The sequence below is a fragment of the Anas platyrhynchos genome, chromosome 3 (assembly GCF_047663525.1).
Source record: "Anas platyrhynchos isolate ZD024472 breed Pekin duck chromosome 3, IASCAAS_PekinDuck_T2T, whole genome shotgun sequence".
NCBI lineage: Eukaryota > Metazoa > Chordata > Aves > Anseriformes > Anatidae > Anas > Anas platyrhynchos.
The window spans coordinates 35,414,130-35,438,825 of NC_092589.1; the positions used below are offsets into that span (position 1 = coordinate 35,414,130).

A 24,696-nucleotide genomic window follows, 5' to 3' on the forward strand; every position below is an offset into this window, starting at 1 on the left:
TTTTGCGATAACTTCGCCAGGTTCCAGTCTGTGCCGGGAAGGGGAGGGAGCGCAAACCCTGGGCAAACAGGGCAGGGCTGTGAGGACGCTCCCGGCAGGCTCCAAGGCTCAGCCTCTCCTCCGCAGGCGCAGGATGGGGCTTAAAATAGCCGGGCTGGCGGCCGCCCAGATCCGCAGCGAGGGCTGGCAGCGCGCACAAACGCGAGCAGCGGGCACGGGGCTGCTCCCACCCCCCCCGTGTCCTGCCGCAACCCCCAGCTGGGGACGGGGACGTTGGTGTCACCCGGCGAGGGGCTTCGTGCTCCCGGAGGGGACCTGGGGGGGATTTGGGGCCGCAGATTTCTCTCGGCTCGGTGCCTTGGCTCAGGCACCTGTTTTCCTCCAGCACCCGTGGAGGAAATTCCTTAATGGGAAGAGAGGAGCGGGGCGGCTCTCCCGGGGCTGGGGGGGATGCCCTGGGAGGGGGCCAGCTCTGGTTGTGCCGTGGGGAGGCACTTTTAGCCCCAGCAGCCGCTGTGTCCGGAGCCGCCAGCTCATTCCCGAGCTGCTCGGGGGCCCACGGAGGGGCGGAGGGGCTGGGGCTGCACTGCTTGGGGTGCGGGACACGTGGAGCCACCGACCTGCCCAAAGTGTCCCACGCTGGCCCAAATCCAGCACAGCGGCGTGGGACGGGACGTGTAAAAGGCAGAGGGGCTGGGGGCACCTGGTGACCCCAGGCAGAGCCCCTGGCACGCTCCCCGTGCCGCGGGGTGCCGCGGGAGGGCTCCTTCCCCTCAGCCTCTCCCCCTCCTCGCCCTGGCAGCAGGCCCGCTGGCGGTCTGGGTGGCAGGCGCCGCTTCCCCCCGCTAATCCCCGCGTGCACGCAGCCTCCACCTGCTGAGCCAGCGGGAGCCAGCACCCGCTGAGGAGCTCGTGGTGTGGTGAGGGCTCCGCAGCCCCCATCCTCCCGCTCTTGGAGGATCCCCGGCACCAGGCACGGCGGCGGCGGGGAGCTGAGCCCCGGAGGTAACGAGCAGGGTGGCGAGAGGGAAAGGAGCCGGGCTGGGGGCTGGGGAGGGGACGTGGCTCTGAGACCCGTGTACAAGGTCACCCCGCAGCCAGGGGGGCTGCCACCCAGCGCCCCGTCCCTCTGCCCCCGGGGCTGAGCGGGGAGCTGGGGACAAGGACGATCCGGCTCCCGGCCACGCTGCGGGTGGCAGGGAAAGGGCTGGGGGGAGCGGGCTCTGCAGGGCCATGCCTATAGGGCAGGGCCCCCCGCTTCACAAGGCCTTTGTCCCCAGGAGGGCATCCCCGGGCGGGGGCCGAGGGCTGTCCTGCGGCCGGGTGTCCTTGGTGCGGCCGGCAGAGCGCTAGGACCTGCGGAGAGGCAGGCAGGCAGCGCTGGCAGCTCTCCCCCCGAGCAGCGCAGGATCCGGACCCGGCAGCCAGCAGCAGCACGGGGAGAAAAAAAAAAAAAATAACAAAACAACAAAAAAAATAAGCCAACAACATGTAAGCGTGCGTGGCCGTGCCCCGGGCTGGCACCGTGCGCCACGGACAGCCACCGAAACGAGGGCACGGGGCTGAGCGGCGGTGCCGGGGACAGCAGGTCAGAGCTGGGGCACGGGGACACCGGTGGCGGTGGCTTTGCTCTGCCTGCTGGCCCACAACGGGGCAGGGGTTGGGGTGCTGAGGGGGGGAAGGTGGTCCCATGGGGGTTTTTTGGCCCCAGGGTGCTCGTCCCCGCGCTCCTGGCCATACTGGGGTGGTGCCTGGTGCTTCTGTAGGGTCCTTGGGGTGCCTGCAGCGCAGGGGACGCAGCGGGGAGCCCTCGCTCGGTGCCTCCCCGTTGGGGTTTCTTCCCCAGCGCTGCCCAAACCTCGCCAGCCCTTTGTCCCCATAACCAGACTCTCCCCCGTGACCCTTCCAAGCTGTGGGCTGACCGCTGGGCGACCGCCCTCGGCCCTCGCTCCGCTCCCTCCCCAGCTCCTTCCTCCCCAGGCGCTGTCCCCGTGCTGCCCTCGGCCTGATTCGGCCGGGACGGGGTGGCCCCAGGTGCCCCTTGGCTTGTTTGCAGGGTCCTGACCCCACGCACGGGGCGCGGGGGCCGGGGCAGGGTCCGCAGCTTGGCCCTTGCCCCCAGGCTGCCTCTCGGCCTGGCTGCCCCGGCCAAAACCCCACAAAACGGGGACGCGGGGCGGGGTGGGCAGCCCTGGCTGCAGCCCCCGAGCTGCTCCGGGGGGCTCCTCGGGGAGCTCCTCCTGTTTTTTTGGGGCTCCCATCACCTCCACAACCCCATCCGTGACGCACCCATCCCGGCTGGGAGTAGCACCCCAAAATCTCGAGGGGAGGGCGCAGATTTGGGTTCTCGCCAACCCCCCAAAAAGCTGTTGCTTTGCTCCCCAAAACGCACAGCCCCGAGGCGCTGGGGACGGGCGCGCCGCCGGCTGCGGCCAGCAGAGGGGAGCACCGCGCTGCGCTCCCCGTGCCATGAGTTTGTCGGGGCTTGGGCACGGCCCCACGATCAGCACCGCTCGCCCCAACCCACCCCAAACCCAGGGAGAAGCAGGCGGTGCCCCTGAGACAGCCCCCTCTCCACGTCTGCGCCCCAAAGCCCGGTGGCACCCCAAATTTTTTCCTTTGCCCTGTTTTTTTAGCGCACCCCCTGCCCATGGGGTGGCTGGCACTCACTCGGGGTGCGCCCCATGGGGGGCTCAGGCTTTTTTTTCCTCCTCTCCTGGGCAGTCGGCGTGCCCGGCGGCCAGCTTTAGGTTTGGCTGGCCCTCGTGGTGATGCCTCATCGTTGCTTGGCCTCGGGGCCACGTCGCGGCTTGGGAAGGCGAGCAAACAGGGCTGGCAGGGAAGGGAAAATAATGAGCGGCTCGAGTGCTGGGAGCTGTGGGAAAGGGCCCTCCCGGCCGTCTCCCCGGGAGATGTTTGGGAGCATTCAGCCACAGCCCCGCTGCCGAATCGCCCGCGGGGGGAAAGCGTGACGGGGCAGGCTCCTCTCTCCAAACAGGATTCGGTCGGCCGTGCCAGGCGTTTACACAGAGCTGGATTCCTCCGCGCCAGCCGGCAGCTGGCAGGCTGGGCGCGCGTTTGGGCAGGCGCAGATTTGGGCAGGCAGCGCTGGGAAAGCTCCCGGGGCTGCGTGAGGTGCCCTCTCTGCCCGTGGCCCCATGGCAGGGTCCCCGTGGTGCCATCCCCGGGGTCCCCGTGGTGCCATCCCTCAAGGAGCGGGGTGCCCTTGGGGATTTATGTGGCTCCCTGCTGGCTCCTGCAGGGCCGGGAGCCCACGCCACGTGTCATGAGCTCCCCCAGGTCTCAGCCTGGCCCCTTGCAGGCAGAAGCAGCCTGTGGGTGTGGGGGGGGGAGAGGACAGCGCCGCACGGGACGTCTGGTGGCTGCCGCTGTCACTCAGTAACCAGCTGCCCTGCGGCCCCGCGCCAGGAGCTGTCATTAGGCAGTAAAAGCTTGTCGGAGGAGCAAAGGGGCAGCTGGGGGGGAGCAGGGGTGCAGGAAGGGAGGCAGCAGGGGTGGGAGACCCTCAGCAGTGGGTTTGGGCCCCTGAGCCCGCACCCGAGGGTGCCAAGGGGAGCACCGGTACCAGGTCCCAAAGATGCTGCTGTCCCCACGAGCACCCGGCCCTGCTGCCCCTTGGGACGATGGAGGGAACGGGAGGCCTGCGAGCACCCGGGCCCCTTGCTGAGCCCGTGGACAATGGGTTTTGTTCCTGCTTGCTGAGCTGGAAAGGCACCCACGGCCCCATTTCAACCGCGAGCAGCCTGGCTTTATCCCGGCAGGTCTGGCCGTGGGAGGAGGCGGAGGGACGGCGGCGTGCCGGCTGACGGGCACGGCCAGAGCTCCGGAGAGCATCACAGCACGCAGGTGAGCATCCCCTCCCGCCCCAAATCACAGGGCAGGCGTCCTTGGGGTCACCGCTGGGAGCCCCGTGAGTGATGGTGGGAGAGCCCTGTCCCCAAACGGGGCTGGCAGCCAGAGGCTGAGGACCTCTGCTGATTTTCAAAGCATCCGGGACTGCCGCAGCCTCATTACAACCGGCTCTCCAGGAGCCTGTAGGGTTTTTTTTTTCCCTCTGCCATTGACCGAGAGGTCCAGCATCTTCTGCGTTTCCTGATGGGGTGTGGCAGCAGGATGAGAGCTGGTTTCCCCCAGCCCCGCCGGGGGCCGAGCAGAGCAAACCAGCTCCGCACGTGCCCGGGGAGAGGGAGACCTCCACGCAGTGACACGCATGCCTGTGTTTTATGGCCCTGCCTTTCCGCACACGGGTGCTGCAGCTGGCCGGGGCTGCCCTCGCTGCTTGGCTTGGATTTGGGATGGCAACATGGCTTTGGGACGGGTTGGTGCACAGCCCCGTGTCCTCACGCTGCCTCCGTTCCTCCCCCCTCGTCTGCAGCAGAGGCAAATGAGGGGAAAAGGAAAATCTCAGTGCCGGAGGAGGAAGGCTCGTGGGTTAATTAAGGTATGGATGCAAAGTGCTTGCAAATCTCCGAGGGAAGCATTTGCCGTGGGTGCCAAGTGGCAAGGATGCTTGAAACACTGAGCGCATACAAATAGCACCTCACTCCTCGGGCTCTGAAAATCAAACGTTGCCCAAGAGGTGCAGAAAATATTTCCCCAGGTTATGCCCGGAGTAAATCTCACGTTTTGCTCTTGCTTTCCAAAAAATCAGCCGCTTGTTTGCCTTCCCCTTCTGGATTTAGTCGCTTTGGTGGATGCGGGGAATTGCTACAAGGAGAAAAAAGAAAAAAGAAAAAAAAGAAAAAAAACAGCTTTTGTGAAATGTTTGGCAGTGAGCGTATCTGAAAGTGGAGCCCTTCTGTTTGTTCTGCCTGTTACAAACCGGGGAGCGAGGCTGGAGGCCAGCCTACAAACTGGGCTCCAGGCGACGGCTTTGGCTTGCCTGTGGCACACACCTGAGGTTTCGGGAGGAAAAACTCAGCCAGCCTCTGCGGCAGGCCCCGGTGAGGGGACTCCCGGCGTTATATAAGGGAGAGGCTTTGCTGGCTGCCTTCCTCCGGGAAAGTACAAGCCTGCCTTCTCCCTTTGCTCTGGCGAGCGAAGCAAGCTGCCAGCAGCACTTTGGCAGCACGCTGCTGCTTCCCGAGCAGGAGGGTGGGAGAGCAGCAAGCCCCCGGGCTCGCTCCGGGCTGGCTTTTCCCAGCACGAGGGGGAGAAATCCTGCTCCGTGCGCCGTTTCAGGTTCGGGGCCGAAGAGGTTTCTGGAGCTGTTTGCTTCTTCTGGGTGGACTTGTTGTTGTGCTCGCAGGAATGAGCTTGATAACACACGAGCCGCTTGGGAGCAGAGGGCTCGGCAAAGGCCGTGCTTGGCCTGCACGAAGCAAAGAGCTCGGCCCTCCAGCTGGGGCGCAGATTTCTTTGCGGGGCGATGCGCGAGCCGTGAGCAGCTGAAGTTTCACAGCCCTGAGCCGCTCTCACGTCCAAGCACTGTGCCTTGCTCGCCCCGGGCCACCTGCTTGCCCGCAGGAGGACACCTCAAGACCCTGTCCTGCAAATTGGTGCCGGCTGGGTGAGGCTCTGTGCGCCGAGAAGCAGCCAGGCTGGGGCTGCCTTCCTCGCCGCGCCCCCCCGGGCACGCTGCCTGCGGTCACTGATGGCTGCGCTCGGTGCTAATGGGTTTTCAAGCTTCACCGAGAGAGATGGCTGGGAGCAGCCGTGCCAATTCCAGTCCTTGGGAGTGTCGTCAGGAGCAGCGCTGTGAATTAGGCAACATTTAATCCGGTAGGTTGGCGATGCTGAGCGCTGTGTACCCTGCTGCTGAAAGCTCCGGGGTGAGGCAGCAGCTACACCCACCTGCTCCTCAAGTGGAGGCTTACTGGAAAATCGGGTGGGAAGGAGATGTGCTGGTGGCTTTCCTCCCGGCAGGGCCGGGTCTCTTAATGGTGCCGAGAACCTTGCTACCGGCTCCTGGAAGCCCAGAGGTGGCTCGAGCGGGCACCCAGGGGGCCCTGGGGGATCGGTTCCCGTAGCGTTTAGCTAAAATTGGAGCTTATAAATAACAAGAACATCTTAATGAGGCTCGAATGCTGGCTTGTGCTGCTGAGCTGCGGATGTGACCTCTCCAGGGGAAACGCAGGGCCCAGGCCAACGCAGCACCAAGGTCCCCACGTCTTCCACGGGGGCTCGTAAGACTCCGCAGGTGGCAGCGTGGCCGATCTCACAGAGGGGTGACTGTAGGCGTCCCAAAGCAGGCGACGCTGCAGCCTGCCACTTGGCTTTCTGTTTTTCCCCTCCCTGTGTATTTTGAGGTGATCTCGGTGGGTGTTTTTCCCTCAGTGGGGGAGGGAAGGGAAGGGAGAGGAGCTCACCTGGAGCAAGACTTTCCAGACCGGAGACGTTTGGGGAAAGCAGGCTGGGGAAAGGCAGGCCCCTGGGCTCGGATCCGGCACCGCCTGCGAGACACAGCGGGAGCCTAATTGGAGACGGGAGCTTTGAAATTTAATTTGAGCCGATATGAATCTCACACTTAGTGCAGCAGCCTCCTGCCTGGTTGTCCAACAACGCTTTCTGCCGCTCGCTCCGTGCTCCCAGGGCTGCCCACGGGCAGATCCCAGCAGCACAGGGCTGTGATAAATGGGTTCCTCCGGCACCGGCAGGGCTCCTGCAGCACTGGTGTCACCGAGCAGGGCGGTGGAGAGGCCACCTCATCGGGGTGACACACTGCTGTGCTTCAGAAAGTTCAAGTAGCTGTCTCTCATGTGTCACTGCTGCCTTTTTTTTTTAAGGCTTTTTGATCGTTTTGCTTGCACACAGAAGTTCATAGTCGGGATGTGAAATAAAAGCGTGATCTTTGTGCCTGTTTCTGCTCGGGAGGCGTGTGGTAGAGCATCTTGTGAGCGTCACTGAGGATGGGGATCTGCACTCGGGGTCGTTTAGCTTCCAATTTTTGTTCCTAACCCAGCTGATGGCTGGCTGCAGGGTTTCCTGAGGAAGTTTATCAACGCAGAAAACACTCGAGCAGTCAAATAAGAGGAAAGTTTATAAGCTGCGGTCACCTCCTGGGGCTGTGACTTATAGGTGAAGAGATCCAGCAAGGAGGGTGGCGTGTTTGAACCAGTGGCCAAACAAAAAAGATCCCCAGCCGCCCAGATACGAGCTGGGGTTTGCGCCCACACCCCTTCGCCGTGGGACAAAGTACCCTTAGCGCCACCGTACCTTGGCACTTAAGCAAAAAAACAAGTAGCCTTTGAATGCCAGCTATCTATACCGATCGATTAATGTGAGCTGTGCAAAGAAAAAAAAAAAACAACAAATCACCTCCTGAAGCCGGTGCGAGCGGGGAAAGGCGCCCGCAGCCTCCCGCTGCTCGCCCTTTGGCCACCGGGCGCAAGGCGCACGGGCGCGCCCCGCATCCCGGGGAGCCGGGGGGGGGACCCCGCATCTCCGCGCCCCCCCGGGGCCGGGTGTGGGGCTGCGGGGCACGGCTCCCCCGCGTGTCCCCCCCGCCGTGGGGCGGAGCGGGAGGCGGGCCGGGGCGGTGCGGAGCGGCTCGGCGGGGAGCGGAGCGATTTGGAGCTGCGGAGCGGCGCCGGAGCCCGGCCCGGAGCGGGGTGCGCCGCAGGTGGGTGAGGCGTGGGGGGGCGCGGGGGTCCCCGTGGCCGTGGGCGCCGCGGTGGCCGTGGGGAAGAGGGGACACCCCGGAGTGTGGGGACCGCGTGGCGCATGGTGGCGCCCAGCCCGGCCCTCTGGGGGCTGGAGGCGGTAAAAGGAAGAGGCGGCAAAAATGACTTGGGGGGGGTGGGGAGGGGGGAAAAATTGGGGGGACGGCTTGCGAGCGGCTGGGGGGGCCGGGGATGGCGGGGGGGCGGCGGCAGAGGGCTGCCCGTCGGGGGGATGCGCTCCCCCGAGCGCTCCGGGGCTGCGCGTGGGGCGCGGAGCTGCCCCCCCCCGTAGGGATGCTGCGCCCCCCCCCTCGGGTGCTGCTTTTCTCGGGGTGTTTTCCACCCTCCCAGGCTCCCACGGCAGCTCCGAGCCCCTTCCCCTAACTTATGGTAGGAGTGCCAGCCGGTGCGTGGTTTTGGGGCCGCACACCCGGTTCCCGGACACGAGTGGGTGGGGTGCGGGGTTTCACCAGGGCACTGCGTGTCCCCCCCCCCCCCCCAGCCATGTGGCCATCCATCCACACATGGCACGGAGCTGCAGGAGGGCGCGCGGGCTGAGCCCCACGTGCCACCCAGCCCCACGTGCCACAGGGTCCCCTGGGCTGGTGGCCCTCCACCAGGAGCCCCCGGCCGTGGTGGCGGCGGGTCCCGCTCGGGGGAACGCTCCCGGCTGGCTGTGGGATGCAGCAGGAGGTTTCAACACGTGTTTGCCCGCTCCTCCCGAGCAGATCGGCCGCCTTAGCAGCACGGGGAGCTCGGCGTGGAGCCCGTGCCATCCTCCCCACCCCTGTGGCTCAACCCGAGTCTCTTTTTCGCCCCTGCTAAGCGCTGAGGCCAGCTGGGCTGACACAGCATCTGCCTGGGAGACGGGCTGTCGGCTCGTGGGAAGGCGGCGCGGTGGCCAAGCCCTGAGGCTGTGGGATCGCAGAGAAGCGAGGCTGTGTCCTTCGGCCCAGCGGGTTCCCCAGGGCTGCAGGCAGCAGGAGGAGTTCGTGCAGCTGGCGGCCGCAGCTGGATGCGCTTCCTCGCGGCTCCGGAGCAGGAAGCAGCTCGGCTGCCCCACAGTTGCCTGTTGCGAGCAGACACAATTGAGGAGACTTCTGTGGATGCCGACGTGGGAAATCCCACTCTCCTCTTGCACCCCAGCCCGGCCTGGCGGCATCGTTTCCGCTCCCCAGCCCCTTGCAAGCTGCTCCCTCGGGCCTGCCTTCGCCACAGAGCTCGGCTGCTGAGCTCTCCTGCTCCCCGCAAGGAGAGGTAGGCTCGCTCTCGGCTCCCTGAGGCTGCGTTTGAGGAGCAGAGGAGCTTTCGTGTGGCTCCGAGGGCTGTGGCGTAGGCTCCAGAAGGTGATTTGCAGAGTGGCTGCCCCCCAGGCTAGCGCGGATGAGAGGCAGGGGCTGTGCCAGGTGCCTGGAGCGAGGAGGAGGAGCGCAGAGGATGAAGATACCCACCTCAGCCTGGCCCAGCAGTCGTGGCCCCGGCACGCAGGGCAGTAGGGCACCTCCCCAAGCTGCATAGCTCGTTTCACCATCACGGCATCCCTGCGCCCATTATCACGGGGTGAGATGGCCTTAATGAATCCCGGCCGCTTTGAAGCTGAGCCCTGGGCTTCGTCCTTGACCCGTGATGACCGCGCTCCCTCCTTGTTGTGGCCAGGGAGGAAGCCAAGGTGCAGAGGCACCCGTCGGGCTGGCACGGCACCCTCCTCGCCTTGCCCTGCTCCTCGCAGCTCCCCGGGCAGAGGCAGGGCTGGATCCAGCCTGCAGCCATCCGGGAAGGTGCCGAGGCTGGAAGGCAGCGAGTCCTTGGGAGTTGTTAAGGAAACTGCGAAACCTGCCCTTATCAGCCACTGTTTGCTTGCCTTTGTTACCGGCTCAGCACTGACCCCAAAGTGCAAACTCCATGCATTGTCCCCCCAGCACCGAGCTCTTCCCCTCTCAACCCAGCACTAACCCATGCAGGGCAGCGAGAAAACCTCAAGCTCTCGTGGTGTTTTGGCCCTGCTGTGGCTGGGAGCAGGCTTTTCCCTGGTTTCCCCCCTCCCTGGGGAAGCAGAGGCTCAAAGAGGTCCAGCAGTGGCACAAACAGGTGACCTGGTGCCGTGCGTGCGGTGCTCGGGGCTGTTTGTCAGCTTTTAGCTGAGCTGTGGGTGCGCACAGCCGGGCTGTGCCTCCAGGAGAGCGCATTTCTCCGAGGCAGACGGGGAGCAGAGACTTGGAGTCTGCCTGCTGGGTGGCGGGGAGGCAGCGAGCAGGAAACGGGGCCGATCGCCTCGGCCTTGCCTTCTTCCCAGCAGTGCCGGGGGGGATTGATTTTCGTCCGTTTCCTCTCGGACTTGTCAGATGGGAAAGCACCTCGCTGCGAAATTGCCAGCGCCTCCGCCGACAGCTGGCAATGTGCTGAGCGAGCAGCCCGTGGAGCCGCAGAGGGAGGCACGTGGGGGACACGGCGGGGGCGTGCAGGGCTTTGGGGCGTGCAGCCCGCTTTAAAGTGTGCTTGTGGGACACCCCGGGGGCTCGGGGCCGCGATTAAGAAGCAATCCGCCCTCTCCTACAGCTTCTCCTTCCCGTCTTCACCTCTGCTCCTCGTGGCTTTTTGGGGTGACCGCGCGCCGAGCCACATCAGGAGGCGATCTGCCGGCACGCTGCCGGACAGGGCTGCTCCCTGGGGCAGCAGGAACGGGGTGCCAGGGCGTTGTGGGGCAGCAAGACACAGATCTAATCGCAAAACCCCAAAACAGATTGGGCTGCGCCTCGCACAGCAGCTCCTAGCGTTACTCTCCACACTGCTGGAGCAGGTAAGAGCTGTCCCCGAGGAGCAGCACGAGGTGCCTGGCTGCTTGAGCAAGGCCAAGAGATGTACCCAGCACCCGTGTCCCTGAGCCTCACCGGGGCTGCCAGCTGATTTTCGCATTAACGGTGTCCTGCCCCTTCTCCCCGCAGGGTTTTCTTGACTCAGGAGCGGAAACCTGGCTTCCTCCCATTGTGCCTCTTCCTGCTGTGGCCCCCGGGACGACCCCTTTCCCCCAGCATCCCTCCACGGCCCTTGGGACCTCCACGAGGGTGGACCTGGAGATGGCTTCCTTTAGGTTACGCGCTTTATTTTGGAGGTTTCCGCAAATGCGGTTGAGTAGAGCCCTGCGCAAATCTTTCATCCTGCCCTTGGGAGAAAGGGCCTTGATTTTTCCCATTTTCCAACCCACTTCTGGAAAACGGTGCCCTCCTCCTCCCGAGCCAGCTCAGGGCGGCGACGTGAGGCGGGGTGGCCTTCTCTGGAGGTCATCGCTGCCACCTCACGTCTTGAGCGCATCAGCCAGCTCTTGCCTTGTTGTCCCTTCCTTCTGGGGTGACAGCCCGGCTGCCAAAATCCCCGCGGGGCCCCTCTGCCCCGTGACGGCATGTAGGGGTGGGGGGGAGGCTTGTGCCTGCGGCGGTGTCACCTTATCTCAGCTTATCTCTGTCCCTCCGATGCTGGCTCTATCTGGGGAGCTCCCTCTCCCTGCGCAGCGGTGACGTCCCCCCCAAACTGCTGCCCTCTCCGGGCACCCTATCTCCTCTCCCGTCCCCAAACCGCCGGCCTCGGAGCCAAGGACAGCTCAGATACTTGTGGGACCAGGACCCGGGGGCTGGGACCACCCTGCCCTTCTGGTAAGCTTCTTGCCGTGACCTTAAAATGCTCTCCCTGGGAGCAAGGAGGGGAACGGCCACTGCCTTGGGGGTGCAGCGTTTGCTGGGATGCTGAGCAGCAGCGCCCATCTCTGCTGTGTGAAGGGCTCTGAGGGTGCCAGGGGCAGCCCATGCCCAGCGTGTTGGGGAGCGGTGTCCAGAGGGAGGGATTTGTGGGCAGCAGTGACCACGCGTGGTGTCAGCGCCGTGCCGCCGGGAGCTGCTGCTTGAGGCAGAGCGAGTGACCTGACGCCGGGCACGTAAAAGGGGCTTAATTGCCAGGTGCAGGGCAGCGCGTGGCTGGCTTGTCAAATTAAGGACGTAAGTGGAGGGTGTGAGAAGAGCCTTCCCGGATGAATTTACGCACCCGGGCGGCTCTACCTGCCGGGGGCCCCCGGGGGAGCCTCTCGGGACTCGGTGAACCCTGCAGATAAGGGGCTTGCAGCTGGCTGCTGTGCGCGGTTCAAAACACGCCGCAGGGCTGGACGAGATAAGGGCCGGGGCGGCTGCCGGCAGCGGGGACATCCCCTGTGTCTCCTGCTCAGAGCTGTGGGAATCCCGTGTAAGTGCCGCAAACCCGAAGGAGCAGGGCTCAGAGCCCACCTTTCCTTTCCTCGGCATGGGTAGCACGGTGAAGCCGGGTGCAGGCCAGAAGTGGAGGTGTGGAGGAGGCGTCACTGCTGCACGCCGGGCAAAAACCCGCGTGGGGTGAGGGTGCCTGAGCGGGGAGCCTCCCGGGAGCATTTTCTGCCTGCCAGCGCCTCGCGATGTGACGGGCAGCGAGGTGATGGGGAGGCCGAAATGCTTCGCCGAGCTCCCTCCTCCAGGGGCAGGGGCAGAGCGGCGGTGGGGGCTGCGGTGAGGTGGTTTGCATGTGGAGGCAGGGCTCAGGAAGCACAACAACAAGCGCAGTAGGAAGTGCCACCAGCTCGCTGGTGGAAACGGCGCGTAAAGCACACCGGGAGCAGAAAGCCAGCCACAGGCTGCTGGAGGGGATCGGAGAAGAGGATGCAGAAGAAAAGCCAAACAGAGCTTGCTTGTCCTCTGCCCTCCGGGAGAGCCCGAGCTGTGTCCTTCTGCCAGGGGGCTCAGCGAGCGCCCGAGGAGCCCGGAGGAAGGCTCATAAAGCCAACGTTGGTAACGTTCAGCGACAGGAAAGGGAGGGTGAAGCAGCCAAGCCTCGTGTGCGGCGTGCTCGCTCATCCACTGCTGCCCCAGCCCACCAGAGACCGGGAAGGGGGAAGATGTGACGCTGATTTCTAAGAAAGGCTGGGGGGAACTTCGGGGAAAAGCTGGCTGGGGAAGCTGCTGCATGTCGCGTCCCACCCACCTGCACTGCGACCCGAGAGGCCAACCCAGCCCGTGGGGAGCTGGAAAGTGCTGAGGGTCCTGCATGGGCACCCCGGGTCCCCAAGCTGGGAGAGTGCTTCGGAGGGAGCCTGGGCTCGCGGTGGCCGCACGGCTTGCCAAAACGCACCCAACGAGGTCTTTCAGCCCAGTTTTTCGGGAAGCTGGCGGGGCAAGAGGGAAGGTCCTTGCGTGGCCGGGTAATTGGTTCCAAAACAGGAAGCAGGGCGTAGGAGGCCGTGGTCAGTCCCTGCGGTGGCAGGAGATGGCTGCGTCCAGCTCCGTGCTTTTCCAGCGCCTTCAGGAGCGACCTGGAAAAGGGAGCGAGTGAGCAAGGAGCTGAGGGTTCGCCTGATGCTATCGAATTACGGTGCCTAAAGCACAGAAGAGCATTGCGACACCAGGCAGCTGAAATTCGGTTTAGATAAAAATCAAGTGATGCACGAGGGGGAAATAATAGTCCCAAATCTGCAGAGGAGATTACACGCTGAGCTGGCCGCTCACAGCGAGGCCTGGGGCTGTTTCAGATAGCTCGGTGTGCAGCCAGAGTCACTGAGTGCATCAAGTCGTTAAGAAAGAGCCTTTGTCACTCTTTGCAAGCCACCAGGAGCACCAAAGCAGGAAGGGCTGGTGCCATTGCTCAGATCCATGGCTCATCCACTCGTAATGCGGCCCCCTTACGGCCCCCTCATCTCCGAAAGGCTTCGGGAGAACGAGGGGAAAGATTTGGAGGAAAGCAAAGAGGAGGATCAAAGGCGCAGAGCTGTTGCTGTATGACTAAGTGAGCTAGAATTTTTCTGTTTGGAAAACATGATCGAGGGTGGCTAGGATCCACGCCTGGAAAGTCATGGCTGGCACGAGAAGGGGTCTAAAGTGTGTCCAGGCTTTGGATCCGAGGGCGAGGGAGCCTTGGCGATGCCGTGCGGCGGAGGAGTTCCTTGCCGCGGGACACTGCCCTTGCAAAAAAGGGCTGTTGAGTTGCAGGGGAAGTGGAAAGTTTCACAAAGCGAAACCCTCAGCGAGTTACAAAACACGTACCAAGGCTGTCTGACTGAGGGGCAGCAGTGCTCGGCGGCTGAGAGCGCACGCACGGAGCTGCTCTCCCTGCTCGTGCCGTGCCCCTTGTTGCCTTTGGCCCTCCTAGAGACCCCGTTTCAGGCTGGCCGGGCTCCGTGTCGCGCCGGGGCACCTGCCCTGCGTTTCTGAGGCCTCACGTTCATCCCAGCACCGTGGTGAGGTGCGCCGCCACGCACACTCATGCCTCTTGCAAAATGTGCCAGGTGTGCGCGCAGCTGAAGGCGGGGGCGCGTGGGACAGACACGACTGCAGACGGAGGCACGGCCGCAGCAAGGAAGGGGCACCCCGAGCGTGCGGGTGGCCTGGCTGGGGACGAGATCTCGACGCCTTTCCCATCCTCCAGCTGAGCCGAGGTTTCATGTGACTTGTTTTCACCGGACCTCCGTGCCCGTAGGTAAACTCCGGCGGCCCCAAGTCAGCCTTCCTGCTGGCGCAGGGGGGACAGGACGGAAGAGGGAAGGGGGCGATGGCTGGAGAGGCAGCTGGCCCTGCCCCGTCTTGGCTGCGGGGGCAGGAAGTGCTGACCTTATCCCTGCAAAGCGATCCGGCGCTGGCCGGCGGCAGGAGGATGCCAAGGTGCTCGCCAGAGAGCCTGCCAGCCGCCCCTTGGCTGGGGTGGCAGAAAGGGCTTCTCTTTAACGGGCTGGTGTTTGGGGACGAGGCTCATGGCATCCCCATCCCTCGCCCTGAAATGGCTCCGTGGAGCCGGACGCGCTCTTTGTTTGCTGTTGGCGAAGGCGGCAGGAGCCAAAGGGAAGGGGGTGAGTGGGAAGGGAGGGGTGAGGAAGCCTCCGAAGCGGGTGACAAAGTGCCGCCTGCAGGCGTGGCGCTCCTGCAGTGCCAGTTTTTCTGCAGAGCTTGGGCGTTTCGCTCACATCCCTGCCCTGGGCTGCCAGGCTCGGCCCGACACAATCGGTGTCGCCTAAGCGCGTGCCTGAGCCTTTGTGCCCAGCAAATGGGCAATTAAAATTGTGCTTCCTCTCATTCACGTGTGGTCAAAGGGGATAACTCCTCGCTTGCTGAGCCCGTCCGACTCCTCATCCTGCTCCTTTTGCTCACGCAGCACTTCAGAGGAGATGGGGAGGCCAGGAACAAGAGTCCTTACTCTTGCCCTGCGCCCTCCGTCGCACCGGTGGCCACGGTGAGGTCCCCAGGAGGTGGCAGAGGTTGGAGGTGGGCTCCATCCCTGGCTCATTGTCGTGGGGTTGCTCGCAATCTGCCGTCGGATCGCTCTCGCGTGGTTGCCACCTGTTGCTTGTGTTGCTTTGTTTGACCTCTCGTGTTTACTGGAGGGCCGTTTGGAAGAGTTGGCAGCTGGACGCGTTTCCTGCCGTAATGAGCTCTGACCCGCGCGCCCCTTGGCAGCCACCGGCTCTTTGTGGAAAAAAAAAAAAATAAATAAATGAGAAGGCGCTTAGCAAAGTGAGACAGAAAACAAACAGAGCAGGCAGGAGGCTGCGGCTGGGCATCACCCGCTGAGGTCAGGCTCCTGACGCAGGGATGCTGGCGCTCCGCGGACGGAAGCGGGAGGTGTCCGGGAAGGGGCAGCGTCACAGAAGCGTCCCCAAAACCCCGATCCCGCCCCCCCCCCGCATCCTCCCTGCCACCGGCAGCCCCATGCCACCTCGTGCACGGTGCCCTTTGCCTGCTGCCTTCTCCTGGGCAGCGGGACCCGGGCTGCCTGCCAGCCCCGGTACCCGACACCTCCGCCACGGGTGCCACCAGAGCCACATGGCCACGTCCCCGTGACATGAGCCGGGGCTGAGCACTCGCCCCCATTAGCAGGAGGAGCACGTGCTGCCTTCAAATAGGCTGGACCCGGGGGTAGGATCAGCAGCTGGGGCTCTGTCCTCCCCAGGTATGTGTGTGCCACTGGTTCCTTGGCTTCTTGGGACACCAGCATGACCCAAGGGAAGCTGGTGGGGTTTGTCTGGGGAAGGGGTGGCTTACTGGGGACCTGCTGGGCGAGCTGGGGCTCTGCTGCCTGTTTTTTGGGGTCAACCAGCCGCCTTGGTGGTGTTTCTGCACATGGGGGGTAGCAGCCACGCTCTCACCCCCCTGCTAATCCAGCGCCAGCCGTGCCCGGAGGCTCCCCTCCCGGTTGCCTTTAAGGCAGGCTGCCCTCGCAAGGACTACAGATCCCGGCATGCTGCTTCCCTGCCAGCCCCCGCGGCCGCCCTGGCTGGCAGGGTGCTGCAGGCAGGCAGGCAGGGAGGGATGCTGCAGCAGGACGGGAGGCAGGCGAGGCCGGGGGGCGGCGGGGGGCTGAGCTCCGGGAGCCCCGCTGCGGACCACGCGCCCCTGGAGAAGCGGCCGGGTGCCCCATGCGCCGCCCCGCCTGGAGAAGGACAAGGCAGGCCTGTGGGGGAACCCTCTCTGCCCCATTGAGAGGGAAAAGGGACGGGGGGCAGTGGATGGGGTTCAGTTTTCCCCCGCAGGGGCTGTACCCACAGCGGTGGGTGCCGGGGAGGGGAGGAGGGATGCCCTTGGCTCGCTCAGGAATGAACCGTGAGAGCCTTGGGGAAGGGGGGATTGGAAAAAGGGTTGTGGGGGCTGACCCGAGAGGCCACCATGTCCGAAACGTGCCCTGTGTCCTTTGTCCCTCCGCACCCCCGGCGCTGGAAGGATGCGGGGAGGGCGGGGGGAGCGGCCGCAGCCCAGTGCGCATACGCTTCGGGGATTCCTGGGGATTGGGGGCAGAGCTGCAGGCTCACAAATCCCTTAAGAGCCCGCAGCCGAGCGGCAGGCGGCCGGGGTGGAGCAGCGTGGGCATCTGGGGAGGGCAGCCCTCCCGTGGGAGGACAGGCGGTGCCCCCCGAGCAGCGGCACGGAGGTGGCACAGCGCTTGGGCTGCGGGCAGTCCCGAGGAGCCGCTCGGCCAGCGGCACGGCGCCGGGGTGAAAACCTGCAGCGGGAGGCCCCCGCCTGGCCTCACAGCCCCATAAAATCCTCTGTTTGCTTCCCAGGACCCGCGCTGAGCCTCGCTGCGGAAGATGACAGCAAGAGACGGGCCACAGGACAGGTAATGCTGAGCGGGCGCGGGGCGCGCGCAGGGGACCGGGACATTTTGGGGTGGGCAGCACGCAGGGGGGACCCTGGTCCTGCTATTTAGTGGGTTACGGAGCTGTAGGACGCCAAAGGGCCCGTACGGGCTGAGCCCCTGGGGAGTGCTGTGTCTCTGCTGGCCAGCAGTGGTTGTGGCAGAGGCTGGGAGCAGCAGGATCCCTCCCTGCCCGTGGAGACCGCTCCCTGAGGGGCTCCATCAGTTTTTCCACAGAAAAATGTTTTTTTCCCACACACCTTGTGCAGGTACAAGGCTGTCTGGCTGATCTTCTTCATCCTTGGGCTGGGAACGCTGCTGCCATGGAATTTCTTCATGACTGCCAGGGAGGTGAGGGCTTGCGGCACCGCGGGGGAGGCAGAAGCGGGGGTGAGGTGGCAGGAGGAGCCCTGGGCTGGCTGTGGGGCAGGAGGGGGGACAGGGATGGCCTGGGGAGGCACCTCATCCCCTCCTTCCCTGGCAGTATTTCATCGGCCGCCTGGAGGACGCGAAGAACATAAGCCAGCTCGGGAATCAGAGCACTGGGGCTGCCTTGTCCCACTCCTACCTGCACTCCATGTTTGACAACTTCATGACTCTCTGCGCCATGGTGCCCCTCCTCGTCTTCATGTGCCTCAACTCCTTCATCCACCAGCGGTGAGCACGGCCCCATCCTTGCCCCCGCCAGCCCCCTCCAGGGCCAAACTGCTGGGTTTTGGCTGGGACACCCCGGGGAGAGCTTTCAGGCCTCCAGGAGCTGGGCTTTCCTCACTCGAGGCCCTCTCTTGCAGGATTCCCCAGCAGATCCGCATCCTGGGCAGCCTGGTGGCCATCGGGCTGGTGTTCTTGATCACCGCCGTCATGGTGAAGGTCGCCATGGAGCCGCTGCCCTTCTTCATCTTCACCATGATCAGCATCGTCTTCATCAACTGTGAGCGAGGCCGCGGGGCTGGGACCGGGCTCTGTGGGAAGGATGAGGACCCTCCGTGGCCCTGCGGGGGCTCCCCACAGAAGCACAGCGTACCCTCGCCTTTGGTTTCTCACTCCTGCTTCTCGTTTTTCCCCTCGCAGCCTTCGGGGCCATCCTCCAGAGCAGCCTCTTCGGCCTGGCGGGGCTCCTGCCCGCCAACTACACGGCTCCCATCATGAGCGGGCAGGGCTTGGCGGGCATCTTCGCCGCCTTGGCCATGATCTTCAGCATCGCCAGTGAGTAACCCCTGCCCTGTGGCCCTGCGGGTCAGCAGGGTGCTGCTGGCTCCTCATCCTCATCCTTTTCTCCCCGTCCCTTCCCCAGTTGGCGCTCAGCAGCCAGAGAGCTACATTGGTTACTTCACCACGGCGTGCGTGGCCATCCTGCTGGCAATCTTCTCCTACATCCTCCTGCCCCGCACGGTAAGGCTTCGTCTGCTTGGTGGGGAACCTCGGCCCCATAGCACCCCTGCCTTGGTTCCTGCCAGCCTCCACCTCCTGGGGCACCTCCCCGTGGCACTTCCCACCTCAGATACCCTGGGGCTGCGTGGAAATGAGCCCCAGACACAAGAGGAAGAAAAACTTGGCCCATCTGGCACGATCTGCTGTTACCTCCCGGCCCCAGGTGCCGGTTCCCTGGCAGGCTTCTTTCTTCATGCCTGACCGAGCTCCCTGGCTGTGTCTCTGCAGGATTTCTTCAGGTACTACTCCATGAAGGACAAGACGGAGTACCACGTGTACAACGCGGAGCTGGAGACCAAGAGAGACCTGATTAAGAAAGGTGAGGGGCTGCGAGGAAAGACGAGGCAGGGCTAAACCAGGGCTGTGCTGTGTGGGGTCTGCCATGCCCTATTTTTGTCTCTCCCCGCAGATGAGCTCAACGGGATGGAGCAGAATAACTCAAAGATCATCCCCGTCCACAGCCCTGACGAGAAGTCCTCGGTCATCTCCATTTTTAAGAAGGTCTGCGAGCTGCCAGCAGCCCCTGCCCTGCCCCTCGTGTCAGGAGACGGGCGCAGGGCATGGAAAAAGAGAGCAGCCCAGCAGCACCAACCTCTTTCTTTCATCTCCCCAGCTCTGGCTCATGGCTGTGTCTGTCTGTGCAGTCTTCACTGTCACCATCGGGGTCTTCCCTGCCATCACAGCTAAGGTGCACACCAGCCTCGGAGAGGAAAACGAGTGGGGTAAGCGTGGCCGGGCTGGGAGGGAAGCGGCAGCAAGTTAAATGCCAGGAAGGGCAGTGGGGCTTGTGGAGGGGGGCACCCCGGGCACCACTGATCTGCTCCTCCTCCTCCTCCTCCTGCAGGGCTCTACTTCATCCCCGTCTCCTGCTTCCTGATGTTCAACGTCTTCGACTGGGCAGGACGGAGCCTCACTGCCCTCTTCACGTGGGTAAGCTCTCCATCACCCCGTGCCCACAGCCTGGGGGAGGAAGGAGGCACAGAGCTGCCTCCTGCCCTGGCTGGAGGTCCAAAGTAGAAATTTACGGGTTAGAAGCAAAAGCCACAGCGTTGTCCTGCCCTCCTCCCACCCCCTCTCGCAGCGGGGCTTGGATGAAGCTGTCTCCTCCGTTTCCAGCCTCTTTGTAAACAACCCTGCGCTCCAGCTATGCAAACAGCCGGGCAGGATGGCGGCGGTGGAAGAGGGTGAAAGGCAGGGCAGCCCAAAATAAAACCTCTGGCCCCCGCGCGGGGTGCAGCTGCTTTAAAGAGCCCGGTCCTGGGAGCGGAGCAGAGCCCTGCAGGTCCCCCCTGAGCTCTCCTCTCCTGGTGCCGGGGTTGAGCGGTGGGCGAGGAGGGGGCTGTCCTGCCTGCGTCCACCTCCCAAGTGCCGTTTCCCTTGCACGGTTTGGGCTGTTTGTTTGGAGAAGCTCCTCACAGCCTGGAGCTGCTTCTCCTTGGAGCTGCCTGGGCTGTGGCGGTGGGATGAGCCAGCAGGAGCCGTTTCCAAAACAGAGCTGTGTGGAAAGTCTGACTGACTGTGGTTTTGGGCCCCGCTTCCCTGGCTGGGGCCCTCCTCTCTGCTCTGCAAACAAAGCAGGCAGCTGCTCTTGCTGTTTGCCCGCGGGCACAACAGTTGGTATAGCACCCACCACGTTCAGGAAACATCCCTCAGCTGCACCAGCCCCAGAGTGCTGCCACCTCCAGGGTCTGCTCCGACCCCAGAGCATGAAGTCCTCTCCAGCTCGGTGTGGCTCCTCTGCAGCCCTTGCTGCTGTGCCAGCCACCTCGGAGCTGCTCAGCGCCCCGTGTTTCTCCCCCAGCCCGGCAAGGACAGCTGCCTCCTGCCAGTGCTGGTGTTCCTCCGCGTCGTCTTCATCCCCCTGTTCATGCTGTGCAACGTGCAGCCCCGGCACTACCTGCCCGTCTTCTTCTCCCATGACGCCTGGTACATCATCTTCATGATCTTCTTCTCCATCTCCAACGGCTACCTGGCCAGCCTCTGCATGTGCTTTGGGCCCAAGTGAGTACGAGCTGGGGATGGGGGAAGAGCCGGTTACAGCAGTGGGTGCCCCGTGCGCTCTGCCTCTCCTACCAGCCCGGGGTTTGGAGGTAGATGCTCGGAGCGAGGCAGGATTTGTTCTTGCTGGCCTCCTGCCGTGGAGGAGCACAGCCTCTGCCTCCTCGGTGGCCTCCTCTCAGCAGAGACGATGCCAGGGCACGGGGCATGCGTCCTGGGAAGGGGTCTGACACGTGTTTTCATGTTTTCTCCCCTAGGAAAGTGCTGGCCCACGAAGCAGAGACAGCCGGCGCGGTCATGGCCTTCTTCCTGGCGCTGGGCTTGGCCCTCGGAGCCGCCGTCTCCTTCCTGTTCCAAATCCTCATCTAGCAGAGGCACCCCGAGGGTGCAGGGACACCGCCACGGCTCCGCATCCTCCTCCTCCTCCTCCGAGGCCCTGGCCACCTGAGCGCTGCGGGGACAGAGCACCCCGCGCCTGCCCCTCGCCACGGCAGACGTGACACCGGGGGACGGTTCCACTCCTCCAGGGCTGGCCTGGCTCCTGCCACGCTCGGCCGTGCGCTGCCTTCAGGCCTCCGTGCCTTCGCCCCCCCCGTGCTGCGTGTAAGACTCTGGGACCTCAGCCGAGGTCCTGCTGCCTCCCGTGCCATGTAACTCCCCCAGCCTGACCCCGACAGCCGTGCTAAGCCTCCTGCACCTGTGCCAGGCGGCCTGGAAGGCTGGCACCCAGTGTTACCGCCCCTCCTGCCCCCACGCCTCGCCTCCTGCCCCGCTCCCTGCCTTGCTGCCCTCCCCACACACCCTGCACCCCCTTTCCAGCTCCCCCCGTGTACCACGCACCAGGTCCCCCCTGCAGAGAGGGCAGGGGGCAGCTCCCCGCCCCGTGACTCTCCGTGTACCCGTTTTCTATAAAAAAGACCAAAATCTGTGTCCGTCTGCATCACTGCGGGGGCTTTCCTCTACAGCACCCAGCGCTGGGGGGGGCTGCGAGCACCCCGAGCGCCCCCTGCCGACCCGGAGCCCCCCCTTACAGGGCCACAACCCCCCAGCCCGCCCCACATCGTGCCCGAGCCCCTCGCAGCCCCACGGGGGAGCCGAGCGCCCGCAGCAGCGAGACCCGACCGCCCCCCACGGCCGCCCGCGGCCGTCTGAAGGGCTCTGCGAGAGCCGCGCTGCTCTTATTCCGCCGCTGTGCTCCTCCGCCGCCGTCCGCGGGAAGTAGTCCCTCGCCCCCCGCCGGCTCGCCGCTGTTAAACAGGCACTGGGGGGGCCCACCGATAGCACTGCCGCGTCGAGCCGGGTGGGAGCGCGGAGAGGAGGGCAGCAGAGTATCTGATGAGATATGAAGAGGAGATAAGGATTGGGAGGCCGCGGCGAGGCTCCGCTGAGCGGCGGCTGGGAGCAGCGCGGTGCGTGGCCGCTTTAAGGCGGAGGGAGCCGGCGGCTGGGGCGGGCCGGAACCCAGTCTATAAAAGGGCGGCCGGGGGGCTCCGTTCGCTTTTCGCGGCGGGCAGTCGGGGCGGGCAGGTAAGGAGCGGGGAGAGGGGGGCGGGCTGGGCCTTACCCTTCCCGTCCCATTCCCCTCCCTATCCAGTTCTAGCGCCCCTTTTAGCCTGCGGGAGTTCATCTCCAACGCCTCCGACGCGAGTAGCCCCCTGTCGGCTGGGGGCCTCTGGGAGACGCCTGGGGCTTGTGGCGGTGAGGGCAGGGGGTGCTGAGCAGGGAGGCAGCAGGAGGAGCAGGAGGCACCGCCCTGGCCCCAAGGCGCTGGATGAGATCCGCTGTGAGAGCCTGACCGGCCCCTCAAAGCTCGGCAGCGGTGAGGACCTCACTACCGACATAGTGCCCAGCCCCTGGGAGTGCACGCTCACCCTGGTGAACATGGGTATCAGGGTGACAGAAGCCGATCTCATCAACAACCTGGCCACCAGCGCCAAATCCAGCACCAAGGCCTTCATGGAAGCCCTGCAGGTGGGTTGTTTGGGGCTGTCTGGGATCCCAAGGGCCTGGGCACAGTCTGGTGTTGTTGTATAACCCCAGCCCTGCTGCCTTTCTGGCTGTGGGAGCTGCTGGTCTCCTGCAGTGTTTCTCCGCCTCTACAGCAGCAGGGAGGTGCGGAGGGTAGGGCTGGCTGCCTGCTGGCACTTGCTCCTTAATGTGTGCATACTGATGCAGTTCTTTGTTGGTTTAATCAACTGCACACCTTTCCCATGTCCTCCCTGCTGCATTAGCATTCCTCTATCTCCACAGGCTGGTGCAGACATCTCCATGATTGGGCAGTTTAGTGTGGGTTTATATTCTGCCTACTCTGCCTACTGAGAAGGTGGTTGTCATTACCAAGCATGACAACAATGAGCAGTACGCTTGGGAGTCATCAGCTGGGGGTTCCTTCACTGTCTGGTCTGACCATGGTATGTGTCACACAAAGCCAAGTGCGTCTTGCTGCTAGGCATGACCCTTTTCTTAGTGCTCCATAGAGCTGGGCTGTCCTGTTAATCACCTGTGGTAATTTTGAGATATCAGGCAGTGGTTAGGCTCAAGGGGTTAGTCCCTGTTGTACTCTGCCCTTTAATGCAGTGCCCTGAAGCACAAATCTTTCTCCTCTCATGCTACAGGTGAGCCCATCAGACGAGGCACCAAAGTGATCTTGTATCTGAAGGAGGACCAGACAGAGTACTTGGAGGAGAGGCGGGTCAAAGAGGTGGTGAAGAAGCACTCCCAGTTCATCGGCTACCCCATCATGCTTCATGTATGTAAGAGAAGAACTGGGGGACCCCAGAAAGGCTGGAGGGAGGAGTGGAGTGAGGGGGGGTGAGAGGAGGGAGCAGCCATGAAAGAGCAGCTTCCAGCTTGTGTTGCTAGAGGTAGTATGAGGCTGGGGGCTAACTGGAAGTGACATGTACAGCCACACTGTTGGACTTGTATTGGTGCAGCTGGAGGTCATCCAGACCAGCCACAGAGAGAGGAGGGTTTCTTGCCTGCTATTCCCTTGAACAAGTTCTTGGTTATGTAGATCCTGGAAGGGCTGTGAGGGCTGCTTTGGTGATAAGCTCCATTTCCAGGTGTTACATGGGTTGGGCCCTGTATTGCACCCAGGAGAATACCTCACATGGAGAAGGATTCCTGGTGATGTTTGCTTGGTGCTAGACCTGGGTTTGTGGTGATGATTTTCTTGTCCCTTCCTCCACAGCTGGAGAAGGAGTGTGAGAAAGATCAGTGATGATGAGGTGGAGGAGGAGAAAGGCGAGAAGGAAGGAGTCCAAGGATGAGGAGAAACCCAAAATTGGGATGTGGGCTCTCACGAGGAGGAAGGAGACAAAGGCAAGAAGAAAAAGACCAAGAAAATTAAGGAGAAATATGTTGACCAGGAGGAGCTGAACAAGACCAAGCTTCACATGCCACATCAATGTGCATTGATGGGAGAGGGTAAGTGTGGGGAACGCGCGGTGGGTGCTGGAGGTGCTGGCTGAGCTGTCCAGGCAGTTCTGTATGGCAATCCTGGAGCTGCTCTGAGAATCCCTGCTTATCCTCAGCACTGAGGAGAAGCTCAGTGTTGAGCTTATTGCGGGTCTCCTCATAATGGGGTCTTCTTAACCTGCTGCCAGTCACTCTGAAGGTGCTGACCCCCCTCTCCTGTCCCTCTCCTCTCCTTTTAGGTACTGATGAAGATGAGGTGACTGCAGAGGAGCCCAGCGCAGCTCCCCCCGATGAAATCCCTGCTCTCAAGGGAGAGGCAGACGTGTCCTGTGTGGAAGAGGTGGACTAAAGTAGGGGCAAACCTCCTGTGTCTCCTGCCAGGCCTCCACCCCACCTCACCGCTGGGAAGGGGGCTGATTCCCCCTGGCTGCTGCTGACCCCTTGGGGGTGTCTTTGGATTCCCTTTGATTTGGGGGGGGAGGAAGGGAGACACGGTTCCCTGTCTGAGTGAGTGCCTCGGGCAGCTCTAGGCTGTTTGTCCTTGGGGCTTTCAGCCCGTCAGCTGGGGAGAGCCCTTCTGAGCTGCTGCCTCCCCGGAGCAGGATGTCTTTTGGTCGGCTTGGTTCTCTCTCATGTATTTTTCTGATGTTGTTCTACTGGAATTAAAGTACCAAATGGGCTGGGTTTACAGAGGGGCCCCTTGTGTTTGGTGTTGGTGCCCGAGCCCTGCGGGGCGTGCCATGCAGGTAGGTGACACAGGCCCTGCTGTGCAGGGCTCATCCCCAGCTGGGCAGCAGCTCGGCCAGAGCCCTGCAGCCTAGGAACAAACATTTTCAAGCTGTGCCTGCCAGCTGGGCACACTGAGCCAGGCTGTGAGCGCATGCTGCTGCAGGCTGGCCTCCAGCTTCCCTCCCACCCGTGTCCTGCTGCTCCTGGGCTCGGCATCTCGCTGCTCCGTGTCTTTTTCCAGTTTCAAGAGGCAGCACCTCCGGTTCACGTGCCCTTCGCACTGCCCCCACTGCTGGGCCAGCTTCTGGTTTTGGCAGGGGAAGGGACACCAAGTCCCAGGGCTTTCGCAAGGCATGCGCTGGGCAGGTGG

At 63.6% G+C, this 24,696-nt stretch overlaps 2 protein-coding genes across 10 annotated transcripts; both read left to right on the forward strand.

Annotated features, from left to right (window-relative positions):
• Positions 1-471: 471 nt before the first annotated feature.
• On the forward strand, positions 472-21,108 carry SLC29A1 (solute carrier family 29 member 1 (Augustine blood group)). 9 transcript variants are annotated; one of them, XM_038176684.2, is made up of 14 exons: positions 472-1,005; positions 3,783-3,867; positions 16,678-16,733; positions 17,021-17,102; positions 17,236-17,408; positions 17,543-17,682; positions 17,823-17,957; positions 18,046-18,143; positions 18,411-18,501; positions 18,592-18,683; positions 18,796-18,904; positions 19,027-19,112; positions 19,984-20,183; positions 20,438-21,108. In XM_038176684.2, exons 3-14 carry the CDS (start codon positions 16,705-16,707, stop codon positions 20,547-20,549), a joined length of 1,347 nt encoding a protein of 448 aa, XP_038032612.1. In that variant the 5' UTR covers positions 472-1,005; positions 3,783-3,867; positions 16,678-16,704; the 3' UTR covers positions 20,550-21,108. The 9 variants fall into 9 exon arrangements, with proteins under 9 accessions (XP_038032612.1, XP_038032615.1, XP_038032613.1 ...); XM_038176685.2 differs by lacking the exon at positions 472-1,005 and adding an exon at positions 1,432-1,588; XM_038176687.2 differs by lacking the exon at positions 3,783-3,867.
• Positions 21,109-21,515: 407 nt separating this feature from the next.
• On the forward strand, positions 21,516-24,287 carry HSP90AB1 (heat shock protein 90 alpha family class B member 1). Its single transcript, XM_072035103.1, is given in 7 exon segments — positions 21,516-22,151; positions 22,431-22,487; positions 22,489-22,591; positions 22,796-22,929; positions 23,371-23,390; positions 23,392-23,606; positions 23,837-24,287. Coding segments are annotated over 6 exon segments (1,008 nt in total). The 3' UTR covers positions 23,450-23,606; positions 23,837-24,287.
• The last annotated feature ends 409 nt before the right edge of the window (positions 24,288-24,696 follow it).